This window comes from Hemitrygon akajei, chromosome 6 (genome assembly GCF_048418815.1).
Source record: "Hemitrygon akajei chromosome 6, sHemAka1.3, whole genome shotgun sequence".
In the NCBI taxonomy this organism is placed as follows: Eukaryota; Metazoa; Chordata; class Chondrichthyes; order Myliobatiformes; family Dasyatidae; genus Hemitrygon; species Hemitrygon akajei.
Window position 1 is genome coordinate 174,790,768 of NC_133129.1, and position 27,488 is coordinate 174,818,255.

Genomic DNA, 27,488 nt, shown 5'->3' on the forward strand with positions numbered 1-27,488 from the left:
GCACCTACAACATTAACTAATTTGCATTTATAAAGTATTTTTGAAGTAGTAAGGCCTTTCAAGGCACTTGTCAGAACACCTTTCTTGAAGTGCATGAGTTGGCCTTCAGTGACACAAAGTGGAGGGAGTTCTCCTTTATAATTATTGCAATTAACTTTTAACATCCATATGATTCAGGAGCAAATTAGGCCATTCAGCCCATCAAGTCTGCTCTGCTATTTGATCATGGCTATTTTATTTTTCCCTCTCAACCCCATTTTCTTGCCTTCTCCATATAGCCTTTGATGCCCTTACTAATCAGAAACCTATCTGCCTTAAGTATAAACAAATCTGCCATCTGTGGCAATGTATTCCACAGATTGCCCACCACTAGCTAAAGAAATCCGTCCTTTTATTCTAAGGCTCTGCCTTCTGGTCCTAGACTCTCCCACTGCTGAAGGCATCCTTTCTACATCCATTCTATCCAAGTCTTTCGGTATTCAGTAGGTTTAAGAGATCCCCTCCCCCAGTCCTCCTAAACTCCAATGAGTAAAGGCCTAGAACCATCAAATAAATGCTCTGCCTACATTATCTTTTTCAGCTCTGGTATCATTCTCATAAACTACCTCTGGACTCTCTCCAATGCCAGCACATCTTTTCTTGAATACAGGGCCCAAAGCTGACACAATACTCTTAATGTAATCTGACTAACATCTTAAACCTCAGCATTACATCTTTACTTTTGACACGATCATTGAAAGTGCATGTATATTCAGTTTACAGCACTGGGCCAGGTTATTCTGTCTGACAAGTTCAAGCTGGTGTTAATGTATAAACCTGCTTCCACATAATCCCATCATTAAATATTTAGATTATTTTTCCCCTTAATCAAATTTCTTTAAGCCATTCAAATCAACTACCTGTCATAGTTCCACTTTCTAACTGTACTGAGTGGAGAAATTCCTAAACTGAGATTTTAAAGCAATTTCTGTTCAGTTGTCAAAGCCGTTGTTGTACCAGATAAAAACATTCTTTGTTTCATCCTTAATGTTTTTTGAATTTGTGTTGTATATTATCTTCATGTTGAGAATCAGTTTATCAAATATTGTTAATTCTGTTCGGACTTGTCCCTCACCAAAGATATCCACCTAGATAGATAGATAGATAGATACTTTATTCATCCCCATGGGGAAATTCAACTTTTTTCCAATGTCCCATACACTTGTTGTAGCAGAACTAATTACATACAATACTTAACTCAGTAAAAAATATGATATGCATCTAAATCACTATCTCAAAAAGCATTAATAATAGCTTTTAAAAAGTTCTTAAGTCCTGGCGGTAGAATTGTAAAGCCTAATGGCATTGGGGAGTATTGACCTCTTCATCCTGTCTGAGGAGCATTGCATCGATAGTAACCTGTCGCTGAAACTGCTTCTCTGTCTCTGGATGGTGCTACGTAGAGGATGTTCAGAGTTTTCCATAATTGACCGTAGCCTACTCAGCGCCCTTCGCTCAGCTACCGATGTTAAACTCTCCACTACTTTGCCCACGACAGAGCCCGCCTTCCTTACCAGCTTATTAAGATGTGAGGCGTCCCTCTTCTTAATGCTTCCTCCCCAACACGCCACCACAAAGAAGAGGGCGCTCTCCACAACTGACCTATAGAACATCTTCAGCATCTCACTACAGACATTGAATGACGCCAACCTTCTAAGGAAGTACAGTCGACTCTGTGCCTTCCTGCACAAGGCATCTGTGTTGGCAGTCCAGTCTAGCTTCTCGTCTAACTGTACTCCCAGATACTTGTAGGTCTTAACCTGCTCCACACATTCTCCATTAATGATCACTGGCTCCATATGAGGCCTAGATCTCCTAAAGTCCACCACCATCTCCTTGGTCTTGGTGATATTGAGACACAGATAGTTTGAGTTGCACCATATCACAAAGTCCTGTATCAGTTTCCTATACTCCTCCTCCTGTCCATTCCTGACACACCCCACTATGGCCGTGTCATCAGCGAACTTCTGCACATGGCAGGACTCCGAGTTATATTGGAAGTCTGATGTGTATAGGGTGAACAGGACCGGAGAGAGTACGGTTCCCTGCGGCGCTCCTGTGCTGCTGACCACCGTGTCAGACCTACAGTCTCCCAACCGCACATACTGAGGTCTATCTGTCAAGTATTCCACTATCCAATCCACATGTGAGAGTCTACTCCCATCTCCGTTAGTTTGTGCCTTAAGATCTTGGGCTGGATGGTGTTAAAGGCACTAGAGAAGTCAAGGAATGTACCTGATGTACATTTCAGTATCTTGGATCCTTTTGTACAAGTTTACTTCCATTAGCCGACTCTTAATGAGATGATCTGTAATTTTGTCCTATTTGATTTGAAATCTGCAGTATATCCCAGTTACTCCAGACAAGTAGTTTGTACCTTTCCCCGGAATGTCATTTTAAATGCTGCTCAATGGGTTTCCCCTTGTTTGTCCAAAAAGAATCCATCGTCTGCTTTACAATCTGTAACTTGCAACTTGTTCATCGGTGTGCAACCTTTTTTTCCTCATGAAGTTCTGCTTTTGCATCACTTAACATGAGATGTTGCTATCAGATTGTTCTGTATCCATGCCTTATTATGGACTTCTAGAAAAGGGAATTTGATATCCTAATCTGGTGGAGTTTGTAATTGTCCTCCATATTGATACAGCTAATGACTGGGTTCATGATAAGCAAAGGTAATAAATGTCATCAAGGCCACATTGTAATTGTGGGCACTCTGGTAACGTAGCGGTTAGTGCAACACTACAGATCAGGGCATTTCGGAGTTCAATTCCAGCACTGTCTGTAACAAGCTTGTAGGTTCTCCCAGTGAACTGCATGGGTTTCCTCTAGGTTCTCCAGTTTCCTTCCACAGTATAGAGACATACCAGTTAGTTGATTGATTAGTCAATGTAAATTATCCTGTGATTAGGCTAGTGGTAAATAGATGGGCTGCTGGACAGTGCGGCTCATTGGGCTGGAAGGGCCTGTTCTGCACTGTATCTCTAAATTTTAAAAAATATATAAATATCCGGATAATAAATAAAACCAAATACTCGTGTGGGCGTTTGGGGGTAAAACTCTGTTACTATCATGCTCTCATTAACTGGAACTCTTTGGGAATGGAAATACTGTTTGCAGTACGGATGCGTGAGTGAATATTCTGTGTGGAGCTTTACTGTGTAACCCAACAACACTTCTGTAAAGGAATGGATTTTCTGACTTTCCTAACAGTACTTTGCTTTATTAAAACAAAATATTGCTCATGCTTTCCTACAAATATTTCACATTGCAAGTTTGTGTGAATCTAACCCAATGTGCATGTTTGAAGTACTATTTTAAAACTTAACATAAAAGTCATAATGCTACAAGAATGTTCACTTAGCTCTGAGTGTAAAAAGGATTAATGCCGGCCATTTTATGTGTAGTTAATGAGTTATTCTGGTCTGATAATGTACTGTTTGTACTTCAGGACGGAATTATTGGAAGAGGCACGAAGGCAAGGGTTACCATTTGCACTATGGGATGGTCCCACCGTGGTCGTATGGTTGGAGGTGAGATTGCAGATCTTATCAGAAAGGCAGTTTGGTTTTAATTGTTTAGTAAATTATTAAGAAGTTTATTGTACTGACAGGTAGCTGGCCTAACAATCGTCTTCAGATAATGGATCTTTTTCCACAAAGTTGTATAGGGCTAATTCAGACCTCAGTTTACAGCCACATACCCTGTACTTAATTCTTATAATATTTTTTCTATTAATTGCACATGATACGGAGGGGAAATAAGCATAGGTCAAGAGAAGTTGTTCTTCAGGAATTGTTATGGACCCAGTGGGTCAAATTGATAGCTGTGTCATTTTGTAGGTGGAGCTAAGTATTAGAAATATTTCCACCACCTTTTTAGGCAAGCATTTAAAATCTTAACTAGAGTGTTTACTGACTTTAAAATAAAATACCTCAAATGTAGCTAATTAATATTCTGTCAGCAGGCAGAGCAGTTTATATTAAATTGCCAAATTGTTACAGATTTCTCCAACTGCGGATGTGACTTGAGTTACTGAGTGTTTTCAGAATTTTCTATCAACGGCTTAGTATGCAGTTGAATGAAACGGTGCATGGATATCAAACAGAACGCTGATGCAAATAGCAAAAATCATTTTTTGCTATATTAATTGCCTGAAGAAGTAGAATAAACTGACCAGGATCTGACTGAGAGTTGCCTTCATATTTCAATATTAATGTCTGGTTGAAGTTGATAGAAAAATAATGTTTGTCTCTGTGCGGCAAGGTAACATAATGGTTAGCACAGTTACATTCCAGCACCAGCAATTACGAATGATGGTTTGATTCCTTCCACTGTAAGGAGGTTGTGCCTTCTCCCTGTGGTTGTGTGGGTTTCCTCCAACAGTCCAAAGATGTATAATAAGGGTTAGTGAGTTTTGGGCATGCTTTGTTGGCGCCAGAAGAGTTATGTCACTTGCAGGTTGCCAGATCAATATTTGCTAATTTGGTTTGACGTCAACAATGTATTTCACTGCATGTTTCGATCTACTGATACCTGCCTGATTTAGAGAGTTTCTCATATGTTGGGATAAACTTAGTTTAATAATGTTTGGCAGAAGTAGTGGTTAGTCAGATTGTGAATGATTGTAATTTTTGTTTACAGATCTTTACTTTTTGTTTCTGTAGCTTTGGGTTGGCATGCCTGCTTGGTATGTTGCAGCATGTAGAGCCAACGTTAAAAGTGGTGCTATCATGTCGGCCTTATCAGATACCGAAATACAGCGAGAGATTGGCATCAGTAATCCTCTTCACAGGTTAAAATTGCGTCTAGCCATCCAGGAAATGGTATCATTAACCAGTCCATCAGCACCTCCAACTTCACGAACGGTAGGAGCCAATCTCATTCTTTTATGGAGCAGACTGAAAACATGTAAATAGATTTTATTTTGTATGATTAAATTCTTCCAATTGTGCATTAATGACGGACTGTACTTTGTGTTGGAACTGTATTTATCTTATTTTCTATCTGTTAATGATTCTTTTGGGTGCCAATAAAGCAGAAGAGATTAAATTGAATGGTTCATTAAAACCATGTTGAGTAAAATCTTGTTTGCATTATTAAGAGGGCTTTCTTCCCACATCCGTATTGATTCAGAATGACTTCCTTCAGCTTCATAGCTAAATTTTTGTGGGCATATAAATAACTTTATCAATGTTCTGCAATACTTTTAACAAACTGTTGCATAAGCTAACCTCCTCAAACATAACTGTTGCTTAATGATCTGGCACCTCTCTTTATTATTGCTTTCCTGTCACTGGATTTGGTTGGGTCTCTGTGGGTTATGTCATTAGTCCACTGGAAATGTGTGGTTAACACATGAAGAAATGGAAAGTCTTGCAGCCACACCACAGACGGTCAGTCTATGTGTTTATTAGCTTCTGCCCATCATCCCGTCCCCTTCTATCTTGTGTCTTTCAACCTTGTAAATGCTCTTAGTGCTAATTACTTAGGAATTTTAAAATGTCACTTAAAATTTGAACTGGATGCATGCACACCCAAAAAGAGCATTTTTCAGTAACCCAGCTTGTAAGTCTGAATGCAATTTTGGAGTCACGCCTTGGGGATATTTCTGTACAAATAGTGCAATGCTGTACCATAGTGCAGAATATGATTTTAATCAGGCATCCTTTCTATCAAACATACAAAAAGAATTGTGGAGGAAGCTGCATGTCTTGAGTAAGATTGTCCCATTCTAATCAGAGTTGTATTCTGGCTTTTTCTGGAGGTATCGCAACAATGGTTATTTTCCAAATCAAAATTCTTGAAATTGTAAACTGTCTAATCTGTGTCTTTAAGGCAATTATGAACAACATCAACCTTTATAAATTCAAAATCAATTTTGCATCAGAAAATATTCTGGTGGATAAATACCAAATACACTGAAAAATAACTTGTTTTTTTTCTGTTTTTCAAAATATCAAACTTGCTAAACCATAGAATAAACAGGCATTCTGTTAACAACCATGCTTCCTCAAAATGTGTTTTTTAAAAAAAAGTGTGCATGCCTAAAGTAACTCAGAAATCTGGAATTTGTCCAAATTGTATGCTTGTATAGAAAGGATTTTGCAAAATGCATCTTCTAACAATTAGTTTGACACTTAACATGGGTGTTACTTTTTAAACTTAAGTAATCAGTGCTTGGACTTTACATTTTGCTGGTTTGTCTTGCTGATTATGAGAGCTTACTAAACCAATATATCATTATTAACTTTGATCCATGTTTTCCTCTTGCTTTTCTAACTGCTTTAACATCAGGATGATGGAGAGGGCAGCTGGGCCCAGGTGGGCATTTTAACACTATATTATTTTTCTCTTTGCTAACTACTCTGCATGATTTTCCCCATCCCCTTTTATTTACTTGCTTTGGATTTGAAAAGTTTCACAAAACTCAGTCATTTGCATGAAACTTTTGCTGAGAATGCATTTTTCCCCATTGCAGTTAGTGGATGTTATTTTAAGACAGGGTTATATTAAGGTCATAATGAACATTCTGTTAAACCCTTGGCAATGTTCCATATGCCTTCATGGTGTAAAGGCTAAAAGCTGTTTCAGTCGTTTGTAATTGATCACAATATTTCATAGTCACAGTTTGTTTATTCACTCGTGGAATATGGACTGTTTATCCCTCACTTCCCCTGAAGTAAGGAGGCAGTTTAAAGTTGGCCACTTTAATAGATCCCATAGCTTTGCATAAGTTGTATTAATTAAGGATAGCCAATCTCTTCTGAAGGAAGCGATGATCAAGATTGGTTTGGAGCGTCCTAGTACCTTCATTATTACTGTTAATTTTGGGTGTTCTTAATTGCTTGAAGTTAAAGTCCCATTTGAATCCTCATCTTTGTTGCTAATGCATTTATTTATTTTTAAAAAACAACAAAAATGTGCCTTTTGATGGTTCAAGTGGACTTGGTGATAACATTATGTATTTTTCCTTTGGGGAATTCAGACTTTAGCTTATGGGGACATGAATCACGAGTGGATCGGCAATGAGTGGCTTCCCAGTTTAGGTCTGCCTCAATACCGCAGCTACTTTATGGAATGTCTTGTTGATGCTCGAATGCTGGACCACTTGACAAAAAAGGATCTTCGGGGGCAGCTTAAAATGGTCGATAGCTTCCACAGGTAAATTCTTTGGGGCTAGATTAATTCAGAAATTTGATATTTGTTAGTTTATTTATTTATTTATTGCAATGTAGCGTAGAACAGACCCTTCCGGCCCTTTAAGCCATGCTGTCCTGCAATCCCCCAGTTTAATCTCATGCGGTCACGGGGAGAACGTACAATCTCCTCACAGGCAGCATTGGGAATTGAACCCACATCCCCTGTACTGTAAAGCATTGTGCCACTGTACCACCCTACTATCTATTAGTTTCTTGCTGAAATGTTCCACTCTTTAAATAAACAGCAAATAAAAGTTTATTTTTAAAAGTTTTATCTTGAGAATATAGCAATTAATTTGGGTCTTGTTCAAGAAAAGTATTTTAAGTTTGGAAGGGATAAGGATGGGATTTGTATTGCACCTCTTTTATTAATTTGGAAATATTCATGGGAGTCAGCCTTGTGGAAATCTTTAGTTATTTAACACTTAATATTTTGCATTAGCCTTACTGAATGCATAAACCCTCGTTAGATGAATGAAGGAGACTTGGAAAATTATCACCATCTGTTTTTATTTAGTTCCTTAACCTTTTAGCAGAAAAAATATTTTAATTGGGCCAAGATTGGAACAAAGTATTTCTGTGCCTTTAGATAATATTCTGGAATTAAGGCAGTGTTTAATTTCTTATTAATTTAAAAGATTTGGAACAGTTATTGTAGATTTAATTAATTCTTGGAGTATGGATGCTATTGGCTGGGCTGGAATTCATTTTTCTTTCTCTCAATTGCCATTGAATTAAGTGGCATGACAGATCATTTTGGAGTATTTTTCAGGTCAAGCTACATTGCTGTTGGTTTGAAGTGAGATGGATCAGATGAGTTAAGTACTACAGATTACCTTTATGATAGGATGTCCATTATGATGATGGTCACCATTAAACTAGGTTTCCTTTGTTCTATTGAACTTGTTTTTTTTTGTTTTCATAGTAAATGTTGTACTAGTGTCTCTGGACGAGTAACTAAATCCACTAGATGACTAATCCAATAATATAACAAATGGGTGGTGGGGTAGAGATGCGCCACTACCAAAGGAGGTGTAAGGCACTCCTTCCCTCCACTAGCCTGCCGGTCATCCTTAGGCAAGGTGAAACACCAGTTTAGCCCCCAGTCAGGGTCATGTGAAGCATTGAGAGCAGGTTGAGAGCAGGTGGTGGATGGTCATATGAGCAGCTGGTGCATATCCCATATCAACTAGTTATGCAACCTTTAACACCAGGCAGACAATCTCTGAAGAGTATCAGTGATGGCTGGCATCACCCATCTTGTAAAGACACTGCCCAGAAGGAGGCAATAGCAAACCAATTCTGTAGAAAAGTTTGCTAAGAACAATCATGGTCACCATGATCAACTGCATCTTACTGACAAAGCACATAATGATGAATATAACAATCATGCTACCGTGCCTCCATTGCTTATTTAAGTTGGTTATCTAACAGTTAATTATTAATCAGCTACTTAAACGGAATAAGATGAAACGAATACTGAAGTTTGATTGGATTTGTATAAAAAACTGAATATTGAAATAACTGGTAGAATGAAATTTCTAATTTAAGTGGATGCTACTTTTTCGTAATGGAAAATATTGAAGAATGTATAGAGCCCAGTCTTTAAAGTTTTTACACAAATGAATGTTTTGTTTTTAAACAGAAAAAGTCTACATTGTGGAATAATGGCTTTAAAAAGACTGAATTATGACCGCAAGGAGCTGGAACGAAGACGTGAAGAAGGACAACATGAAATTAAAGGTGTGGTTAAATTTCAAATCTTGATTTATTCCATGCCATAACACAATCTCAATAATTGCACCACGATTTAGCTTATTAGGTTCCTGGTACGAGTTTCCTGTTCTATGCTTTCAGAAGTTTTGCTCCAAGTTTTTAATCAATAATAAGCAAATATTTATTTGCCTCTTTCTCTCAAATGGTTCATGAGACCCTTCTGGAAGAGAAGCTGCAAGAAAGAGATCCAACATAGAAATGTGAAATTAAAAAAGCAGAAATAATGCAAGGGTTAAATAAATAGCACTCCTCTAGTCTCCCTCTCAAGCACTAAACTTATACTACAACAGTTCGAAATTTCCCAAAAAAAATATTTTGGCCTCAACGCTGATTTCATCAGCCAGACCTCTTAGCCTGAGCATGCTTCATCTCAGAGCTTTCAATCCAAAATTCCCAAATCCTTTTCAGACCATCTGCTGCTGAAATGCTTATTCCAAATATTTTGCTTCTTTAGACAAGTATTTCATTCCTCCCCTAGCCATCTCTTCTACATAAAACAAATGTTAGGAAAAACTATCTCAGCTGCTAGGCAACATCAACAGGTAGAGAAATAGTTATCGTTTCAAGTCAAAGACTTTTCATCAGAACTTGAAGAGTGTAAGTATGTCCTTTCTACCATTGAAATATACATGGCATGTCATGCTTAAATTGACACTCAATTTAAAAACAAAATCTTGACTAGCGTAAACCACCTTGCCTCCTGTTTAAACAACTGCCTTTGCCTTAAAACTGCTGCTTTTTTCTTTGTTTTGGTAATCAGCTTCTGTGCATTTCCTTATCATTGTTAGTTTTCTTTCCTTGTCTTGGGTTCCATTGCTGAAACTTCACTTTCAATGACAAGCTTATTTGAATCACTTCTAATCGGGAAAATAATCACAAATATAAATTGACTCTTCTCCAAAGGAGAATTACAATTAAGGCAATGAAATACTTAACGATTAAATGGTGTTGCATGAAAAATTTCCAGATCTTACGGGCTCGAGAGCTGAAACTAAGCTGCTAGTGTTGGAGCTATGAAGTTTGGGAATGACTGAGGCCAGAATAGGAAGTGGAGATTAGATATCTTGGGGGTTTTTTTAAGGGTTGGAGAAAGTTAAATTGAAAAGCAATGGGTGAAGTTATGGAGGCATTTTGAAAGAAGGTGAAGTGTTTAAATGAAGAGTATGTAACCTATAGACTTTACTGTTAAGTGACTATTTAATTTCCTAATTTAAAATCCTTGTTGATTACCATTGTTCAGTTATTTGCTTATCCTCTGAAGTTTCTTAGTTTCCTGCATGGTGTTGCAGCCCCAGAGTCCACTCAGCTGAATTTTCTTATTAATTTACTGCTGGTGTATATTATCTTTTAATTAATAATAATAATATGCCATGAACAAATCCAGCAATTTGATTCTGGACTGCCTCCATGTAAACTTGGACGTGTTGAGATAAATATTTTATTGCTTGAATGGTCATGCCCTTTCTAATACTATTTCCTGTTAACTTTTACAGATGTTATGGTGTGGACTAATGAGCGAGTGATACGTTGGGTTCAGTCAATTGGACTTAAGGAATATGCAAATAATCTTTTAGAAATTGGAGTTCACGGTGGACTTATTGCACTAGATGAACTTTTCGATTACAATGCACTGGCTCTTTTGTTACAGATACCAACACAGAATACACAGGTAAATGGAGCTAATATTTCCATATGTAGAGTAATAAAGGGACCAGCTGATGTACACTGTTTTCTAAACTATTTATTTTGTATGAAATAAATGATATAGAAGTGGTAGAAATATTCACCAGGTAAGGCTGTAACCATGTAGAGGAAAATGGAGGTCTGACCTGAGTCATTAACTGTTTCTCTCTCGGCTGCTACCTGACCTGGTTGATGCCTCCTATTTTTATTAGGTTTACAACAGGATGTCCAGTCATCACCTTCCAGACCCTTGGATTTTTCTTCCCTGTGTCATAGTCATAGAAAACTACTTCTGCACTGAGGCAGGCCTTTTGGCCCCCCCAGTCCGTGCCGAACCATTTAAGCTGCCTAGTCCCATGACCTGCTTGCAGACGAAAGCACTTCCATCCTTGTATCTACCCAAACAAGTAGTGAAATCAAAGTTGCATCCACCACTTGTGCTAGCAGCTCATTCCACACTTTCCCCACCCTCTGAGTGAAGTTTCCCCTCATGTTCCCCTTAATCATTTCTTCTTTCATCCTTAACCCCTGACCTCTAGTTGTAGTCTCACCCAACCTCATGGAAAAAAATCTGCCTGTGAATTTACCCTATACTCCTCATATGTCAGTGTATGCTTTTTTAAAATTCCCATCTAGCATAAGGTGCACTTACAACACAAGTCAAAAAATAAACATTTTAATGCTACTGGTGCTTCATAAGTGATGAGACCTTGGTGGTGGCAGGGTATACAGTAGTGTCTGAGCCTGCAGGAAGAAGCTGTTTCCCATCCTAACAGTCGTTGTCCTAATGTTATGGGCCTCCTGCTTGTTGGTGAGAGTCAGATTGTGGGACAGATGGGAGTAATCTTTGACAATTCTAAAGGCCCTGTGTACACGGTGCTAGTAATAAATATCTCAGATGGGTGGAAGAAAGACCCCGATGAATCCCTCAGCAGTCCTTGCAATCCTTTGTAGGGACTTGCGGTCAAATGCCTTGTAGTTGCCATACCAGACAGTGATGCAGCCGGATGTCCATAGTGAAAATAAGGCAGTCAGGGCCAGAGAACCATAAGTTATTGAAGTAATGGAGAGCATGTGAACTGGGAGTGATTGGCCAGTCTCTCTCCCCCTCCCCAACCTAAACCAATTTCTAAGCTATGATAATTCTCATCTCCATGCACTCTGAGATCTCACTTGTATGTTCTGGCTCCATATACATATGCCATTTTGGCCCTTAAAAGGACCCTACTCTTTCACTGGTTATGCTCTTGCCCTTAATTCTTTAGTGTTTTCTCCCAGTCTTGTCTGCCATTTATGTGTGCTAACTCTTTATCGTCCTCACTTTTCTTTAATGTCACTTCCACTTTCTATATTCAAGAAATGCTTACCATATTTTCTTGCTCAGTTTCTGAACATTAAATTTAAATTTACTACCATGGAAACGGTAGCAATGAGTTGTTGAAATGGTAATAGGTCTGAGTGCCCAGGAGAAAGAAAGGCAGCCTGTCGTTCTAAATGTCCTTTAATACACAACGTGACAATGTTCTGACAAGTTGGCCTCCAGTATTTTTTGATCTCTTTCCCATTTTCTTTTATCCATTACCTTGTACTAATGTCATTCAAGTTTTATGGATTTCTCCTCAGGTTTTGTAATTTTCTCCCCAAGTTGTTTTTCCCTGAGTCAGTCCCTTATCTGTCCATTGTTTGGTTTTCCCTACTGGCATCATATTTTATATAACTCAACAATTCCTTGCTGTTAATGGAAGCAATTATCAAATCATTCAGTCCTTTTGTACCTTCCCTGTGATCAAACACTTAATTATCCCTCTTACTTCTGCCCTCAATTATTTTCTTAAACTTAGGCTACATCCACACTAGACCGGATAATTTTGGAAACGCCGGTTTTGCGTAAAAACGATAGGCGCCCACACCAAGCGTTTTTGAAAATACCTCTGTCCACATTAAAACGGGTATTTGGTCGAATCTCCTCTTACTAGGCATGTGCAGGACATGTCTACAGAAAACAAGCAACATGTTTGGTGTCGAATCTTGCTGTGAAAGTCCATGTTCGTGCAGTTATAGACTAGAAAAACTTAAAAGGAAATTGCCAAACAATGGACAGCTGTTGGCTCTTGCGCAGGAGGACTTAAAACTAAAAAAATCAAATACTGGAGTGTATGGAGGCAACCAGCAGGGGGTTCACAGACAGTATGATCTGGGTGACAATGAACATTGAAAAACTGACTAACTCTGTTGCATTAATAAAGCACCTTGTTAAATGTATAAAATGTCTGCATCAGTGTTATCTTGTATTTCCATACAATGTTACATTAGGCTGTTACACATCTATTGTCAGAAAAGTACTTGCATAAGTAGGTAAACCACCTTCATACAAGCAAGGACAGAAAACAGGGCAAAGTGAGTATACTTATTTATTCAGTAAGTTATGGGTCAAAGTATTTGGTGAGTACATTTCTAACTCTTCTGGCTTCAGTCTCATTGCCATTTGTCCTGAAATTGTTAGGTTATGTGTTTGGGGGGTTGCGTTCATGAAAACAATGAAATGCCGCACTGTTGCCAGCACGTCATGACAGCATTTTTAAAAATATCCGGTTACCCCGTCCACACTACTCTGCCCAATTGGTGTTTTCAAATTTACACACAATGGAGGGTGTTTTAGAAAAGCTCCATTTTCGGGGGAGTAAAACGCTGTTTCAGTGTGGACGGAGGGTCAAAACGAAGAGAAAAAGCTTCGGTTGCAGATTTATCCAATCTAGTGTGGACGTAGCTTTACTGAAGCACTTCAGTTTTCTAATTTCACTTTACCAGAACAAACTGTACAGAGATTGACATCCGATTAATATTTTGTGTTCTAATGTACTACTTGCTTTGCAAAACCTGTACTTGTATCATAAAACTGATATGTTACAGTGGGCACACATCTCTCTCCTACATTACATAACTGTCTCTTTCAGGCTCTAAGTTCACAAATTTTTTTTTTAGTAACTCCACCTGTGTTGTCTCCTTTAACCCTGCCTAGAGCTTGACTTTGATTCATCTCGTTTAACAACTTTGCCATTTTCTCCTATAGTGGCTTAATACATTTTTTTTTGTCAGATGACGCCATGAAACAACTTGTGGCTGAGACATTATATGTAACATATTCCATATGGCCAGGATTGCCTGCTTTACTATTATCGCAGGTTTTCATTCCCCTTCCTCACTCGGATTTTTATCATTTTAAATGGGAGCAGATGAACTGAGCTCGAGGAACTTTGTGCATAGATTGATCTGGTCTCCTTTGGAAGTTTATGGTTCCTGTGTTATCAGTTTTGTGTAATACAGGTTTCAGTCAGCAGCTTAAATTGTTGGTCAGCATTGAGATGCCATAATTTTGTTAATTCTTTTTAAAGATTGCTCATAGTTAACTGCTGGTTTACTTCATGCTTTTAGTCAGCAAAGATTAATTCTGACTGAGGAATTGGGACACCCCTAATTGTCTTTGTGCCTTAAAATGTTTTCTATTTTCTTGCCTCTCACAAGAGCTGCACTGTGAAATTGGTTTAGAAACTGCACCTCAAGAGTGCCATCTGTTGGCAAGAAGGTGGTGTTGCAGGGGTAATTCAGCTGCCACCTAGTTTAAACAACATCCAGTGCTCATTTAATCAAGGATATTATTTATGCTGCTTGTTCACCTCTTGGAAACTGGCAGGAGTAAACTGCCTGGAATCTCTTGTAGCAGTTCATCAGTTTTATAGTACTGCTTTACCAATTTTGTTGGTCAATTTACCTCTATTTCCAGTGCCTCTAATTAAACTATGCCAATGCAAAAGGAACTAACATGATTTAAGTGTAATATCCTTGAGCTTTGCTCTGACTTTCTATATTTTGTTATTGTATTTACAAGAGCTAATAAATAGGATTTGGAAAACCTTCGCTGCAAACGTTTATAACTCCTTATGTAAATTCACTTTCTGTAATAATATAGCTGTCCTTATGAACTATCTCCCCACCTCTCCAAATAGTTTTGAAAAGGAGGCTGTTTATGGCCTGAGTTAAGTAAAACCAAAAATCTAGCTTCTTGGCATTTGGGTGTCAGTCTGACACTTTGGCCATTTTTTTGGTGCAACACCTATTAACATCCCAACAAACATTTAATTCACTTTTTAAGGATTTATTATTTAATAGTATTAATGTATGGGGCCAACTCCTAAGGGGCATGGAGACTTTAGGCAATAGCCTGGTAAATCTTCTCTAAACCGTTTCCAGCACATTAGTTTCCATCTTTAAATGAGGAGACTCTGCACTGGATGTAGTCTACCCTTCTCTATGTAAGTGAAGATGAACCTCCCAACCTTTGTATTCAATTTCCCCAGTGATCACGTTCTGTTAGCTCCCTTGGCTATATGAGCATTCCTTTTGCCATCATGTACTTAGTCACCCGGATCTCCTTGTATCTCAGAGCTCTGCAGTCTTTTATCATTTGCATTCTTTGTAATATTTACTGCCGAAATGAATGACTTTGCTTCCCCCACATTATACTTCATTTTGCAGATCTTCCCCACTCTCACATGGAGCTACAAAGTTCAAAGTAAATTTATTATCACCATATATTATCCTGATATTTTCTTGCAGGCATTCACACAAACGAACAAATACAATAGATGTAATTTAACAAACTACACACAAAGATTGACAAACATCCAAAATGCAAAAGAAAGAAAACTGCAAATACCAAAAAAAAATTAATACTGAGAACATGAGTTGTAGAATCTTTGAAAGTGTGTCTACAGATTCTGGAATTAGTTTAGAGTTGTGGCCAGTGAATTAATCCATGCTGGTTCAGGAGCCTGATGGTTGAAGGCTAATAACTGTTCCTGCACTATAAAAGGGAACTGTGAGGGCCTCCTTTGGTCAGAGTTGACCATGGATATTGCGTCCTAGCTGTCTAGATGCACAAGCCTGGACAGTAGGATATGGAGAGCAAGCTGTTGCCTATGTAGCAGGCTCCCCCTCTCCACGCATCTGATGAACCCAAAGGAATGGCTGAGGCTGATACAGTTCGGTACCAGCAGTGTCACAGGAGTCGCCAGTCAGCATTGACTTAATGTATGTCTGCCTTGGGGACTCCAGCTCTGGATTTTAAGGAAATAGATCATTATTTAATTATCTAGCTCTGAGATATCATCAAATTTAGTAACTTTGCCTCTTGCTGCATTCATCCAAATTATTTGTTTAAAAAAATGTAATAATCCCTCTCTTGAACCCCATGGCTCACCCTTAGTTAAATCTCGCCGACCAGGAAGGAAGCATTTATACTCCGTTTCCTGTTAGCCAACCATGTCCTCTTGCACTATGAGCTGGCTGGCTACTTAACATTCATGCCAGTTCCATGGCAAGAAAGCAATGCAGTTTGGCCACCATTTACAACCCTCTTCCTCACACACATGTATTGGTACACTGGGAATGCCATGTTTGTTGCAGTGTTCATTTGCCAGTGAGAGGAGGATCTTAAGGATCACCTCTGCAAGCATGTAATTTTGTACTGTCCTGATTATTATGTAATGCCTCCCCCCCCCCCCCCCCCCCAAAGTAGTGCAGCTCAACAATTCAGTTCCTTGCGTTCTTTGATTTGGTTTCCATTACACTGGACAGCAAATTTTTTCCAAAGTGTCGCTTCTTCAGAATTTTTTTTGTGATTATGATAGACCACTTGGAGTTGAACACAAATTTAATTTCACCCTACTTATATGACACAGAAATTTGGAGTAACAAGAAATTAATTTTATTGAATATAACGCATTTAATTGCATAATGGCGCTGACGCTGTGTAATAGTTCAACTAAGCTAAAAACGTTTTGATGATGATTTTCATTTGTACTCAGTGTCTGAGGCTTCCTGCTTAAGTGTTCAACAATAATCAGCCAGCATTGATGGATTCCAGTTGCCCTGATGCCATTTCTCCATAACAGCATGTCCTGGTGAAACCTTTCACCATGCTCATCACTGACAGCATCAAGATTTGTAGGGAAGAAGTCTAAATGGGAATGCAGAAAATGAATCTTTAGTGACATGTCACACTTCATGGTTTTGTGTGCTCGAAGCATGTTGTCACTCAGCTGCATGTTGTTTTGTGTTCTGTAGTTGCCAAAAATAATTTCAGCAACATCTTTGAATGCCTTCCATGTAATTTTCTCTGGTCCCACTAGAAGTTCTTCAAGTTGCCTTTTATTCATGACCTGTTTGATTTGTAGACCAACAAAAGTGTCTTACTTAATTTTGGCATCAGTTATTCTGCGAATCATCTGTCTCAAATATTGAAATCCTTCATGGAAATGTTTGTGTCTGGTAATAGCAGATACCATCCATGCAGGCTTGAAATCAGTAATCTTGCTTTTTCCTTTGACAAGCTCAAGTCTCTGATCACGTCATTTAACTCAGATTGAGTTATCAGATGAGACTCGCTTAACATAAAGGGTTCAAAATCTGTGTCAGTATCTGTCTGGTTTTCTATTCCTGGCTTGTGCATCATGACATCTTCGTCTACTTCCTCTAAACTCCTTGTCTTTGTTGGCTTCAGTACTAGAAGATTATTGTATGTGGCACAGGTCTGATAGCTAAAAGGAGATTGGGGTATTCAATGGTTTTCTTTTTTCTAGCAGAGAAACTAGACAAACTGGTCAGACAGAAGTAGGAGTCTGTCTGGTGATCCTGCTGCTCTCGCCATATCATCAGAGCAGCAAACAGCATTGACTTCCGAATACCTCTGAGCTAAACTCTAAGATCAACAGCGCATGTTGCACAATAAATGTGAGGAGCCCAGTCTTTGTCTCGGTCACCAACTTTACACTCAAAGTAGAGCTCATAGGCTTTCTTAATAAGAGGAGTCATGCTCTGTCTTTGAGAGTTAAATGTATGCTCACCACAATTATCCAGAAAGTATCACAACACTGGGGAGATACACAAATACTCCTAAAAATGCAATTGTTTTATTATAATGAGTATACACTATATGCTATGCATATAGAGCATGTGCGTCAACATGATCACAAGGCAATATACATGTAAATGTAATACATGTAAATGTAATACATGGAACAGTGTGTATGATTTTTTTTTGTAGCCTTTCTATAAACCAGTCTTGCATACAGTATCTGCCCTGCCTAAGCATGCCTGCACAAAACACAAAACTTTTCAGCTTACATTGTGGGCAATATTTTAATTGACTCAAGTTGTGAATTGAAATAACAAATTTAAGACATTTCAAAAAATAGGGTGTGATAGGGAAATTTCATGCTGATTTTCATGATCAGCAGCCCAAAGTCCATAAGATACAGCGAACATGATTTGAGAAGCAAAATCTTTGTTGTCCAGTGTTATTATTGACAGTGCATTTGCATTTAGGCCTCTGCAAATTCTAGGAAGGGGTGAGTAACCACAAAATGGAGGTCTCCTGCTTGAAAGCTAAAGAACATTGAAAAAGTTATAATTCTGTTTTCTCAGCTTCAAAATGATACAACCTAGAATTGATCTAATAATTTTTTTAGGTAGTTTTATGGTATAGAGAATGTGATAGATAATCAATACTTTTCAGTTTAAATTTGCTTTCACTAAAGAATCATTATAAATATCGGGTAGTACACTGTCCTCCAGTATTGATTCAGTTTAAGACCCCCTCTGGAGACTTGAACTCGGGCAGGGGTATGGCGGGCAGAGCCAAGGATCTTTCCACTCTTGCATTTGGATGCAAAAGGTCCTATGTCACCATCTCAAAGAAGGAAGGGAAGTTGCTCCAAAGTTCTGAGCAATATTTATCTTTCATTTTCTAGTTCTAAATTAAGGGCCTAATCATTATAACATTACCTCTAATGTGAGCTGTCTGGGTACAAGCTGGCTGCCATGTTGCTCATATTGCTTCTCTCAATTTCAATAAAGTTACTTCAAGAGCATTGAAGTGCCTTGTGATTTTCTCCAGGGTATCTTAAACTTGTTTTATAAAATAGAAATAAGGGATTGCTGTCCTGAAATGTTAGCTGTTTCTCTTTCCACTGATGCTGCTTGATCTACTGAGCTTCTCCAGCCTTTTCTGTTTTCATTACAATATAAATGGAAGCATTTTAATTGTGCTCCTTTTGTGTTGTGTATTTCTTTATATATTCTACTGAATTTTGATAGAAAAATTTATAGGGTTTATTGGCTCTTTTAGGTTTTGCTAGTATAAAACTTAATGCCTGTCCTGTTGCAAAGCACAATAAGTGATGTTATTGAGGTAGGAAATTCTGTTCCAGATAAAACTGAAATAATAATTGCATTCCAGTTGGGACTTGTTGTAACTTTGGGTAATTATTTCCATCATCCTGTCTGGAGGTGCTAGTTTCACTTTGGTTAATTGCTTTCTTTACATGTGGCTTGTATTAGAATTTATCGTGGATGATTAAATTTGAAAGCCTTTTAGTTTGCGTTGAAAGTAATTATGACTTTATGTTTACAGGCCCGTCAGTCACTGGAAAGAGAATTTAACAACCTCTTGGCTGTAGGAACGGACCGGAGACTAGATGATGTAAGATTTAAATGTAACTCGTGGAGATTTTTATAATCTTATTCTCCCCATTCATTTGATTTCTGTGTATAAATGGTGACAATTCTGTCCAAGTAAACTTTATTGTACTTCAGGGTAAACTTTTATTGCTTAGAGTCAATTAATCTGCATGTATTTTGAATATTGAAGTGGAAACTATATATAACATGAGAGAATTAATGTGTACTTGTTTTATTTCCCTGAAGGAGGATGAAAAAGGTTTCAGGCGAGCTCCTTCCTGGAGAAAGAAGTTCCGACCAAAGGACGTAAGGGGTATGACACCTGGATCAGCAGAGACACTACCTGCTAATTTTAGAGTTACCTCAACAATATCTTCACCCTCCATGCAGCCAAAGAAGATGCAAACAGATGGTGTGTATTGATTTCCTGTTGAAGGACATTAATTGGCACATTAAATATGTATTCAGTGGCCATTTAATTAGGTACAGTTGTACAACTTAATGCAAATAACTAATCAACCAATCATGTGTCAGCATTAAAAGCATGCAGGTATTGTCAAGAGGTCATTTGTTCACACCAAACATCAGAATGGGAAAGAAAGGTGGTCTAAGTGACTTTGACTGTGGAATGCTTGTTGGTGCCAGGCAGTGCCAGAAGCTGCTGATTTCTGGGATTTTCATGCACAGCATTGTCTTAGAGTTTACAGAGAATTGTGTGGGAAAGCAAACAAAAAAAATCCCGTGAGCGGCAGTTCTGTGTTAATGAGAGAAGTTAGAGGAGAATGACCAAGTTCAATCTGACAGGAAGGTGACAGTAACTCGAGTAACCATGCTTTACAACAGTGGTGTCCAGAAGACAATATCTTGAGTCTACAACATGTCTAGCCTTAAAATGGATGGGCTAGAACAGCAGAAAGTCACAAACATACACTCAGTGGTCAATTTATTAGTTACCAGATGTACCTAGTAAAGTGGCCACTGAGTGAGTGTACAGTATATTGTATTTGCCATTTGGATACCTGAAAATATTTACAGACTTTGCATTAATTTTAAATGTACAAGTATGTCAAAATCAATTTAGCTTTATTTGATAACCCGCAATGCAAAGTAACAAAAAGCCAGTTTTCTGTATACCTTAACAGTGAATGTTTGATCACAGTTCAAAATCCTGTTTTGTCTCAATGGTGGCTTAACATTTGCAAAATAGTTTTGCACTCAAAAATAGCAAAATGATATTTCTGCTTCAATATTCTAAGCTTTGCCTTTTTCACAATCTTGAAGCTAAGCTTCGTATTTTGTTCTTTTTAATTTAAACTAAGTTCAGTGCATTCCTCTGAACTTGTGAATTATACTGAAATGACATTATGCACCACTGTGTCAATTATAGTTTTAAAATAAACATCACGGCTGAGCTAAGCAAACTAGTGTAGATTCCAACTGGGCCTTCTGTTTAGGTCTGTGGTGAACAAGCCTGTGCAAGAGAAGCTCTGCCACACATTAAAAGAAAATGTAAAATCAGGCTGAGTTCCTGTTGCTAATCCTAAATGCTGTTCTGTAATGGGATGGGGTTTGGCTTGACTGGGTTTCTGTTTGCTGTGGCTCCATAGGCAGAACCGATGTTTTGAATTCAAGTTCTATGTCAAAAGTTTAAGCTTGTATTTCAGATTGACATTCCAATGGAGCCACCTTATAAAAGCTTGTTTAGACCATAAGACATGGGATCAGAATTAGGCTATTTTGCCCATTGAGTCTGCTTTGCCATTCCATCATGGCTGATTTATTATCTCTTTCAATCCCACTCTCCTGCCTTCTATAATCTTTGACATCCTTTCTAATTAAGAGCCAATCAACCTCTGCCTTAAATATACCCAGTGACTTGGTCTCCACAGCCATCTGTGGAAATGAATTCCTCCTCATCTCTGTTCCAACGGGATGTCCTTCGATTCTGACCCTGTGCCCTCTGATCCTAGTAAACATCCTCTACATATCCTCTTTATCTAGGCTTTATCTAGTGTTCAACAGATTTCAGTGAGATCCCCATCATTCTTCTAAACTCCGGTGAGTACAGGCCCAGAGCCATCAAATGCTCCTCATATGTTAACCCTTACATTCCTGGGATTGTTCTCATGAACTTTCTATGGACCCTGTGGAGTTACATCACAATAATATCTTGGAAAACTACAAAAATATAATTTCAGAGTAACATTCATCCTTTAACATGTGATCTGCATTGAAACTATTTAACTCCCTGGGTTTTCAGCTTTAATCAACTGGTTCAGTTTTGCTTTTACATTTGTAAGGTTGTTTCTTTGTAACTAACTGCATGTTCTCTGCATGCTATTTCTCAATGCAAATCACAGGCAGTGTTTCTGGAGAGCAAAGAATGGATTCTGCCACTGTACGAACCTATTCGTGTTAATTTTGGGTAAGTATTCATAGAGTAGCTTTTATCTGCCATGATCTCTGCATGTTATCATGCAGAAGTTCCTTTCGCTAATTAAAAATTCAGAGTAAAGTAGCTAGGTGCCTTCATAATACTATTTTGAGATAGAGATTCCTTCTGTAGCCTGGGTAAATGAATTGCTAAGTGGAGGAGCTGAGTACTGGAAGTATCCTCTATTTTCATTAAAGAAACAATGTTTAGATGTACTACACTTAATTCTGATGCAATTGAGAATTTGCAAGCAGTAGTGGTACACCAAAATTTCATGTAAATAGATCTTGCTGTACCTACACTAACTTGTGTTAAGTGTACTACCATAAATTTGAAGAAGTTTATGTAATGAAAAATCCTCTGAATTACGTAATAAGTTGGTCATTGTTATTTGATCTTTTTAGTATTTTTTTTGCTCTTCTGGCTTTTAACCAGCATGCTGTTCACAAGCCACCTGGGTAGGCAGGTAATCTCTGCATAGTTTCTTTCAGTACCTTTGTTAAATAACTTGTTGCATGTACATACAGACACCTGTCAGAACTGCCAATCTAACATTTCATTTTTGATTTACAATTACCCACTTGCAGGGAAGCAGCAGTGTGGTTCTTCTGCAGATAGTTATTTTAGACCTTAGCTGACTATTAGATATCCCCAATATGTTGTTGCTTTCTCTTTAGCTGTGTGTGCTAATCATAAATATGGTTTATTAAACCACTGCTCAATAATCTTAGGAGCTGAGTAAACAGCCACTGTACATTCTGCTTAGTTCAGTTGCAATGTCCTACACAGGGTAAAACTCAGCAGTGAAAATCTGACCAGCATAACTGGAGGTTTGATTTATGCTGTTTAGTCTATGTGTATATAAATCATTTTGGGGTCAAAAACTGATGGTTACAAAATAAGAAAGTTCAATAGGTTTCCAGCTTATAGGATAACACCACACATACCCACTAATGAATTTCAAAATGAGAAATTCAGTAAGGCTGCTGTCTAGAGTGCCTTCTCTCTAGTGCTAGGGCTGAGATGTAACTAAGTGTTGTTTTTAAAAGATAGTGGATGGAATTTTGAAACAATTGGAAAGAATGAAGACATTACAGCATTAGTTTCTTGTGGTTGGAAAATTAAACAAATTGTTGTGTAATAAGAACAGACTTCTCATCAGCTCACTAATTTCTGAAGGTTAAACTGGACAGACTTGCAAAGCAACACACCCAGTACAGCACACACCTTGAAGTTAATTCCAATGATAATCTGTTGTCCCAGTGATGGAACAGTTCATCACTAGAATTAACTTGAGGATGTCCATTTTTATATGCTGTTGTGCATGCTCTACAAGTTACTATCACCATTCCCCTATTGTAACAGGAAGAGCTGATAACTTCATTGTCATCACTGTAAACGCCAGGGGTTACCAGTGACCCTTGATGAGTTGTTCCAGCACTCCACCGACTGCCGTGTTAGATGCGTCCACTGTGAGGGCGGTAGGGGCGTCCGTTCTGGGGTGCACTAGCATCGCGGCGTTTGCCAAGGCTTCTTTGGTTTTAATGAAAGCGGCGGCAGACTCCTCGTCCCAGGTAATGTCCTTGCCCTTACCCGACATTAGGGCGAACAGGGGGCACATGATTCGGGGTGCTGAAGAGAGGAAGCGGTGGTAGAAATTTACCATACCCACGAATTCCTGAAGGCCTTTGATTGTGTTGGGTCGGGGGAAATGGCGGACCGCGTCTACCTTGGCGGGCAGAGGGGTTGCCCCATCTTTAGTAATCCTGTGGCCCAGGAAGTCGATGGTGTCGAGCCCGAACTGGCATTTGGTCGGGTTGATTGTTAGGCCGTATTCACTTAGTCGGGCGTAGAGTTGACAGAGGTGGGACAGATGCTCCTGACAACTACTTCTGGCTATGAGGATGTCGTCCAAATAGATGAAAGCGCAGTCCAGGTCACGTCCCACCGCGTCCATTAACTGCTGAAACGTCTGTGCGGCATTCTTTAGACCGAACGGGGTGATGAGTGCCGTTTTGAGGACGTCGTCCAGATGCATCGGGATTTGATGGTATCCCCTGACGAGGTCTACCTTGGAGAAGATCCGTGTGCCATGCAGATTTGCTGCAAAATCCTGAATGTGCGGCACAGGGTAGCGGTCCGGTGTTGTAGCCTCGTTCAGCCTGCGGTAGTCGCCGCATGGTCTCCAGCCCTCTGTTGCCTTGGGCACCATGTGCAGGGGGGAGGCCCATGGGCTGTCGGACCGCCGTATGATCCCCAGTCCCTCCATCCTCTTGAACTCCTCCTTCGCCAGTCAGAGCTTGTCCGGGGAAGCGTTCGAGCACGGGTGTGGAGGGGTGGTCCTTGTGTCGGGATGTGGTGCTGTACGCCGTGTCTGGGCATGGCTGCCGTGAACTGCGGCGCCAGAACCGATGGGAAATCCGCCAGGACTCTGGTGTGAAGTCGTTGTCGGACAGCGTGATGGAGTCTAGGTGTGGGGCCGGCAACTGGGCTTCACCCAGGGAGAACGTTTGAAAGGTCTCGGCGTGGACCAGTCTCTTCCTTGCAAGGTCGACCAGTAGGCTGTGAGCTCGCAAAAAATCCGCTCCCAGGAGCGGTTGGGCTACGGCAGCCAGTGTGAAGTCCCACGTGAACCAGCTGGAGCCGAACTGTAGCCACACCGTACGGGTGCTGTAGGTCCTTACTGTGCTGCCGTTCGCGGCCCTCAGGGTGGGACCCACTTCTCTGTTGCAGGTGTCATAACTCGTCGGAGGTAAGATGCTGATCTTGGCTCCGGTGTCGACCAAAAAGTGGCGTACCGACTGCTTGTCCCAGACATACAGGAGGCTATCCCGATGGCCAGCCGCCGTAGTCATCAGCTGCGGCTGGCCCTGGCGTTTCCCGGGAACTTGCAGGGCGGGCTACAGCGGTGGGCTTCTGTGCCCCACCGCTGGTGGTAGAAGCACCCTTGTCCGTTGGTCTCCTCACCCCTGCCTCTGGGGTTAGTGGGCTCTGTGGCCAGGCCTGGTCTGGTCTGCTGCTGGGAGCGTAGCCTGGTGATCTGTGCGACGGATGCCCCACTCTCCTTCTTGGCTTTCTACAGCACGTTTGCCTGGGCTGCCACCTTCCAGGGGTCACTGAAATCCGCGTCGGACAGCAGCAGGCATATGTCCTCGGGCAGCTGCTCCAGGAACGCCTGCTCAAACATGAGGCAAGGCTTGTGTCCTTCGGCCAGGGACAGCATCTCGTTCATCAAAGCCGACGGTGGCCTGTCCCCCAAACCATCCAGGTGCAGTAAGCGGGCAGCTCGCTCGCGCCGTGAGAGTCCGAAAGTCCTTATGAGCAGGGCTTTGAATTCTGTGTATTTGCCGTCCGCTGGGGGGAGACTGTATGAACTCCTCAACCTGGGCGGCTGTCTCCTGGTCGAGGGAGCTTACCACGTAGTAGTAACGTGTGGCATCCGAGGTTATCTGCCGAATGTGGAATTGGGCTTCTGCTTGCTGGAACCATAGGTGAGGTCGCAGCGTCCAGAAGCTTGGCAGTTTTAACGAAACTGCATGAACAGATGCGGCGTCATTCATCTCCGGTCCAAATATCGTTTGGGCCATCGGGGTCACCAATTGTAGCGGTGTGCTACACCCAGTGCTGAAATAACGACACGTAGTCGGTGAGCTGCAGTTGCGAAAGAGGTTTATTCAAACTTCGCGGCCTTGCTTTAAAGCCTTCCTGTTCCCGCCCTCCTCGGGCGGGAATACTGTAGGGGGCGCGTGTTCACAGTCCTGTCCCACGCGCGGGCTTTTCCCCTTGCTGGTGAAGCAGGCTTGGCACCCTCTTTGGGACTGGCCTCAATGCCGGCGCGCGCCACTTTGTGAGCTGGTTTGAGTGCGCTGGGAAGTGGGTCGCCACAAATCTGTAAATTGACAAAGGGAAAGATATCTGGAAAATGCAACTAAATTACTATGCATTCAACCTTTTCATCAGCACGGAGAAATTGTGCTAACCATGGTTAGAAGTCTTTCCATTACGTTTGGAAAACTGGTTAAATTATTTTCCAAAACTTTTATTCCTTTTATTTCAGTTTCACTGTTACACTAAAATTAGAAATAAATGATCTAACATGCTAGCACTGTATAGAAAACATTTTCTTGTACTTGCCTTTCCATCTGTTCATTCTTACCACAGATCATGCACTTTGGGCAAATGTTGAATTTGATATATCATTTAATGTTTAATTTAGTATTTATTGGAGTCCTTTTATTTTTCAGCTCACTTACTCTATTTCAACAGATGACTGCACAGTAAAGCCTTCATACATGAAATGTATGTCACGTCAATTGGTGCAAATCCCAGGATATCAGTAATGTAGCAATATTTCTAACTTGGACTTAATATTTTGCTACAGAAATTTTAATTAGTTGAACCACAAGTCATGAGTATCCTAGATATAAATTTTAGAATAACTGTTTCTTATATTTATGTAAACCTGTTTCGATATTGATTTATTGTAGATCTAGCTTTAATTGTGTACACCTGCTAAAGGCACATTTTATAATGTATAATTCTTTCTTACATCAATTTTCTTTACTCTTAATCGTGTTATTTTTCAAGGAAATGTACCATATGTCTGTACGTATTCATCCCTATGAATACCATGGGGGTTTTGTAAATCATTATGTAATTACTACAGATATGCAGATTTTTTTTATAAAGTTGAAGACAATAAAATGTTATGGCATTTTCATGCTGTTTTTCGAAGAGAAACTGCATGCTGACAGCACTAGGTTTGTTGATGTTGTAGTTAGTTCCAAGTCTGTAATTAAATCCTTTTTAAACCACCTGTTCTAATTTTTAAAACTGTAAATGCTTATCCTTTTTTTGCAGTATGGTTCATAATGTGTAGATGGATATAAGAGAGAAAGCCATATATATAGGAATATTAAGGATAAAGTGGAACTGAATGCAAGCAAAGACCTGTCACAGTATTTCCTCCCTTTGCTCTTGGGAAAAGGCTGGTATAACTTTTCAATGGACCAATATTACTTGCTGGTGTCAACTGGGATGAAAAGGGAGGGCAGGTCTATTCAATTTATTGTATACGAAGAGGGGTACTTTTTAAAAATGAGATGAAAGCCTTATTTATTTTTCATGGACTATGGTTCACTGTTTTTGCAGCCCTTTCCTAATCTAGATACTGTGCATTTTATTTTGAGAGATGACCCATCAGTAGTAGACCGAGAAAATGTTGTCTTGGATATATCAATGAGACTGTTCAGTATTTTTGAAAAAAATATCGTTCAACATCTCAGCTACAGTTTCATTGGTATGGTGAGCTATGTATTGTGTACCTACACATTGTAACTGTCCTAAAGCTACTTGGATTGGTCAGTTTTTGATGTTTGTTGGCCTGAATCATGTACTGTCATTTGTCCAACATTCAGTTGCTGTCTGAGATTTTCCTCTGCTGCCTTGTAACAAATTATGTACAGTCTATACAGTATGTTGAACTATTTTTATCACAGTATTTATTGCTTTCTTTCAATAAAATTCTTAAACTTTTATTTTCCACTGCCAATAAACAAAGTAAACTGCTTATTCAATGTGTTTGGCTTTAACATTTGCCCACAACTACACTCACTAACTGCTTCAGCAGTTGGAACTGATTAGGGATGCTATTTGTGTCCAAACAGAAACTTTCCACATGATTTTTCCTACTTGTTGCTTATAGGATAGACAACACTAAAAATGTAGTGAGCATGATTAGTAAATTTGCAAACAATTCTGAAATTGGTGGAATTATAGATGGTGAAGAAAGTTGTCTGAGGATAGAGCAGGACAAAGATCAGCTGGAAGGTTGGGTA

General features: G+C 39.6%; 1 protein-coding gene across 10 annotated transcripts in view; it reads left to right on the forward strand.

Annotated features, from left to right (window-relative positions):
• LOC140729704 (liprin-alpha-1-like) overlaps positions 1–27,222 on the forward strand; it is a 150,875-nt gene extending 123,653 nt beyond the window's left edge. For 5 of the 10 annotated variants that reach the window (XM_073049789.1, XM_073049790.1, XM_073049795.1 and 2 more), the window contains 11 exons: positions 3,491–3,572; positions 4,707–4,907; positions 5,373–5,435; positions 6,337–6,363; positions 7,028–7,203; positions 8,887–8,984; positions 10,511–10,686; positions 19,171–19,239; positions 19,464–19,629; positions 21,578–21,642; positions 25,896–27,222. In XM_073049789.1, coding sequence (XP_072905890.1) covers positions 3,491–3,572; positions 4,707–4,907; positions 5,373–5,435; positions 6,337–6,363; positions 7,028–7,203; positions 8,887–8,984; positions 10,511–10,686; positions 19,171–19,239; positions 19,464–19,629; positions 21,578–21,636 — 1,117 coding nt within the window. In that variant the 3' untranslated portion in view covers positions 21,637–21,642; positions 25,896–27,222. The remainder of the gene's footprint in view (positions 1–3,490; positions 3,573–4,706; positions 4,908–5,372; positions 5,436–6,336; positions 6,364–7,027; positions 7,204–8,886; positions 8,985–10,510; positions 10,687–19,170; positions 19,240–19,463; positions 19,630–21,577; positions 21,643–25,895) is intronic. The other 5 variants (XM_073049791.1, XM_073049798.1, XM_073049796.1 and 2 more) reach the window with 3 other exon arrangements.
• The last annotated feature ends 266 nt before the right edge of the window (positions 27,223–27,488 follow it).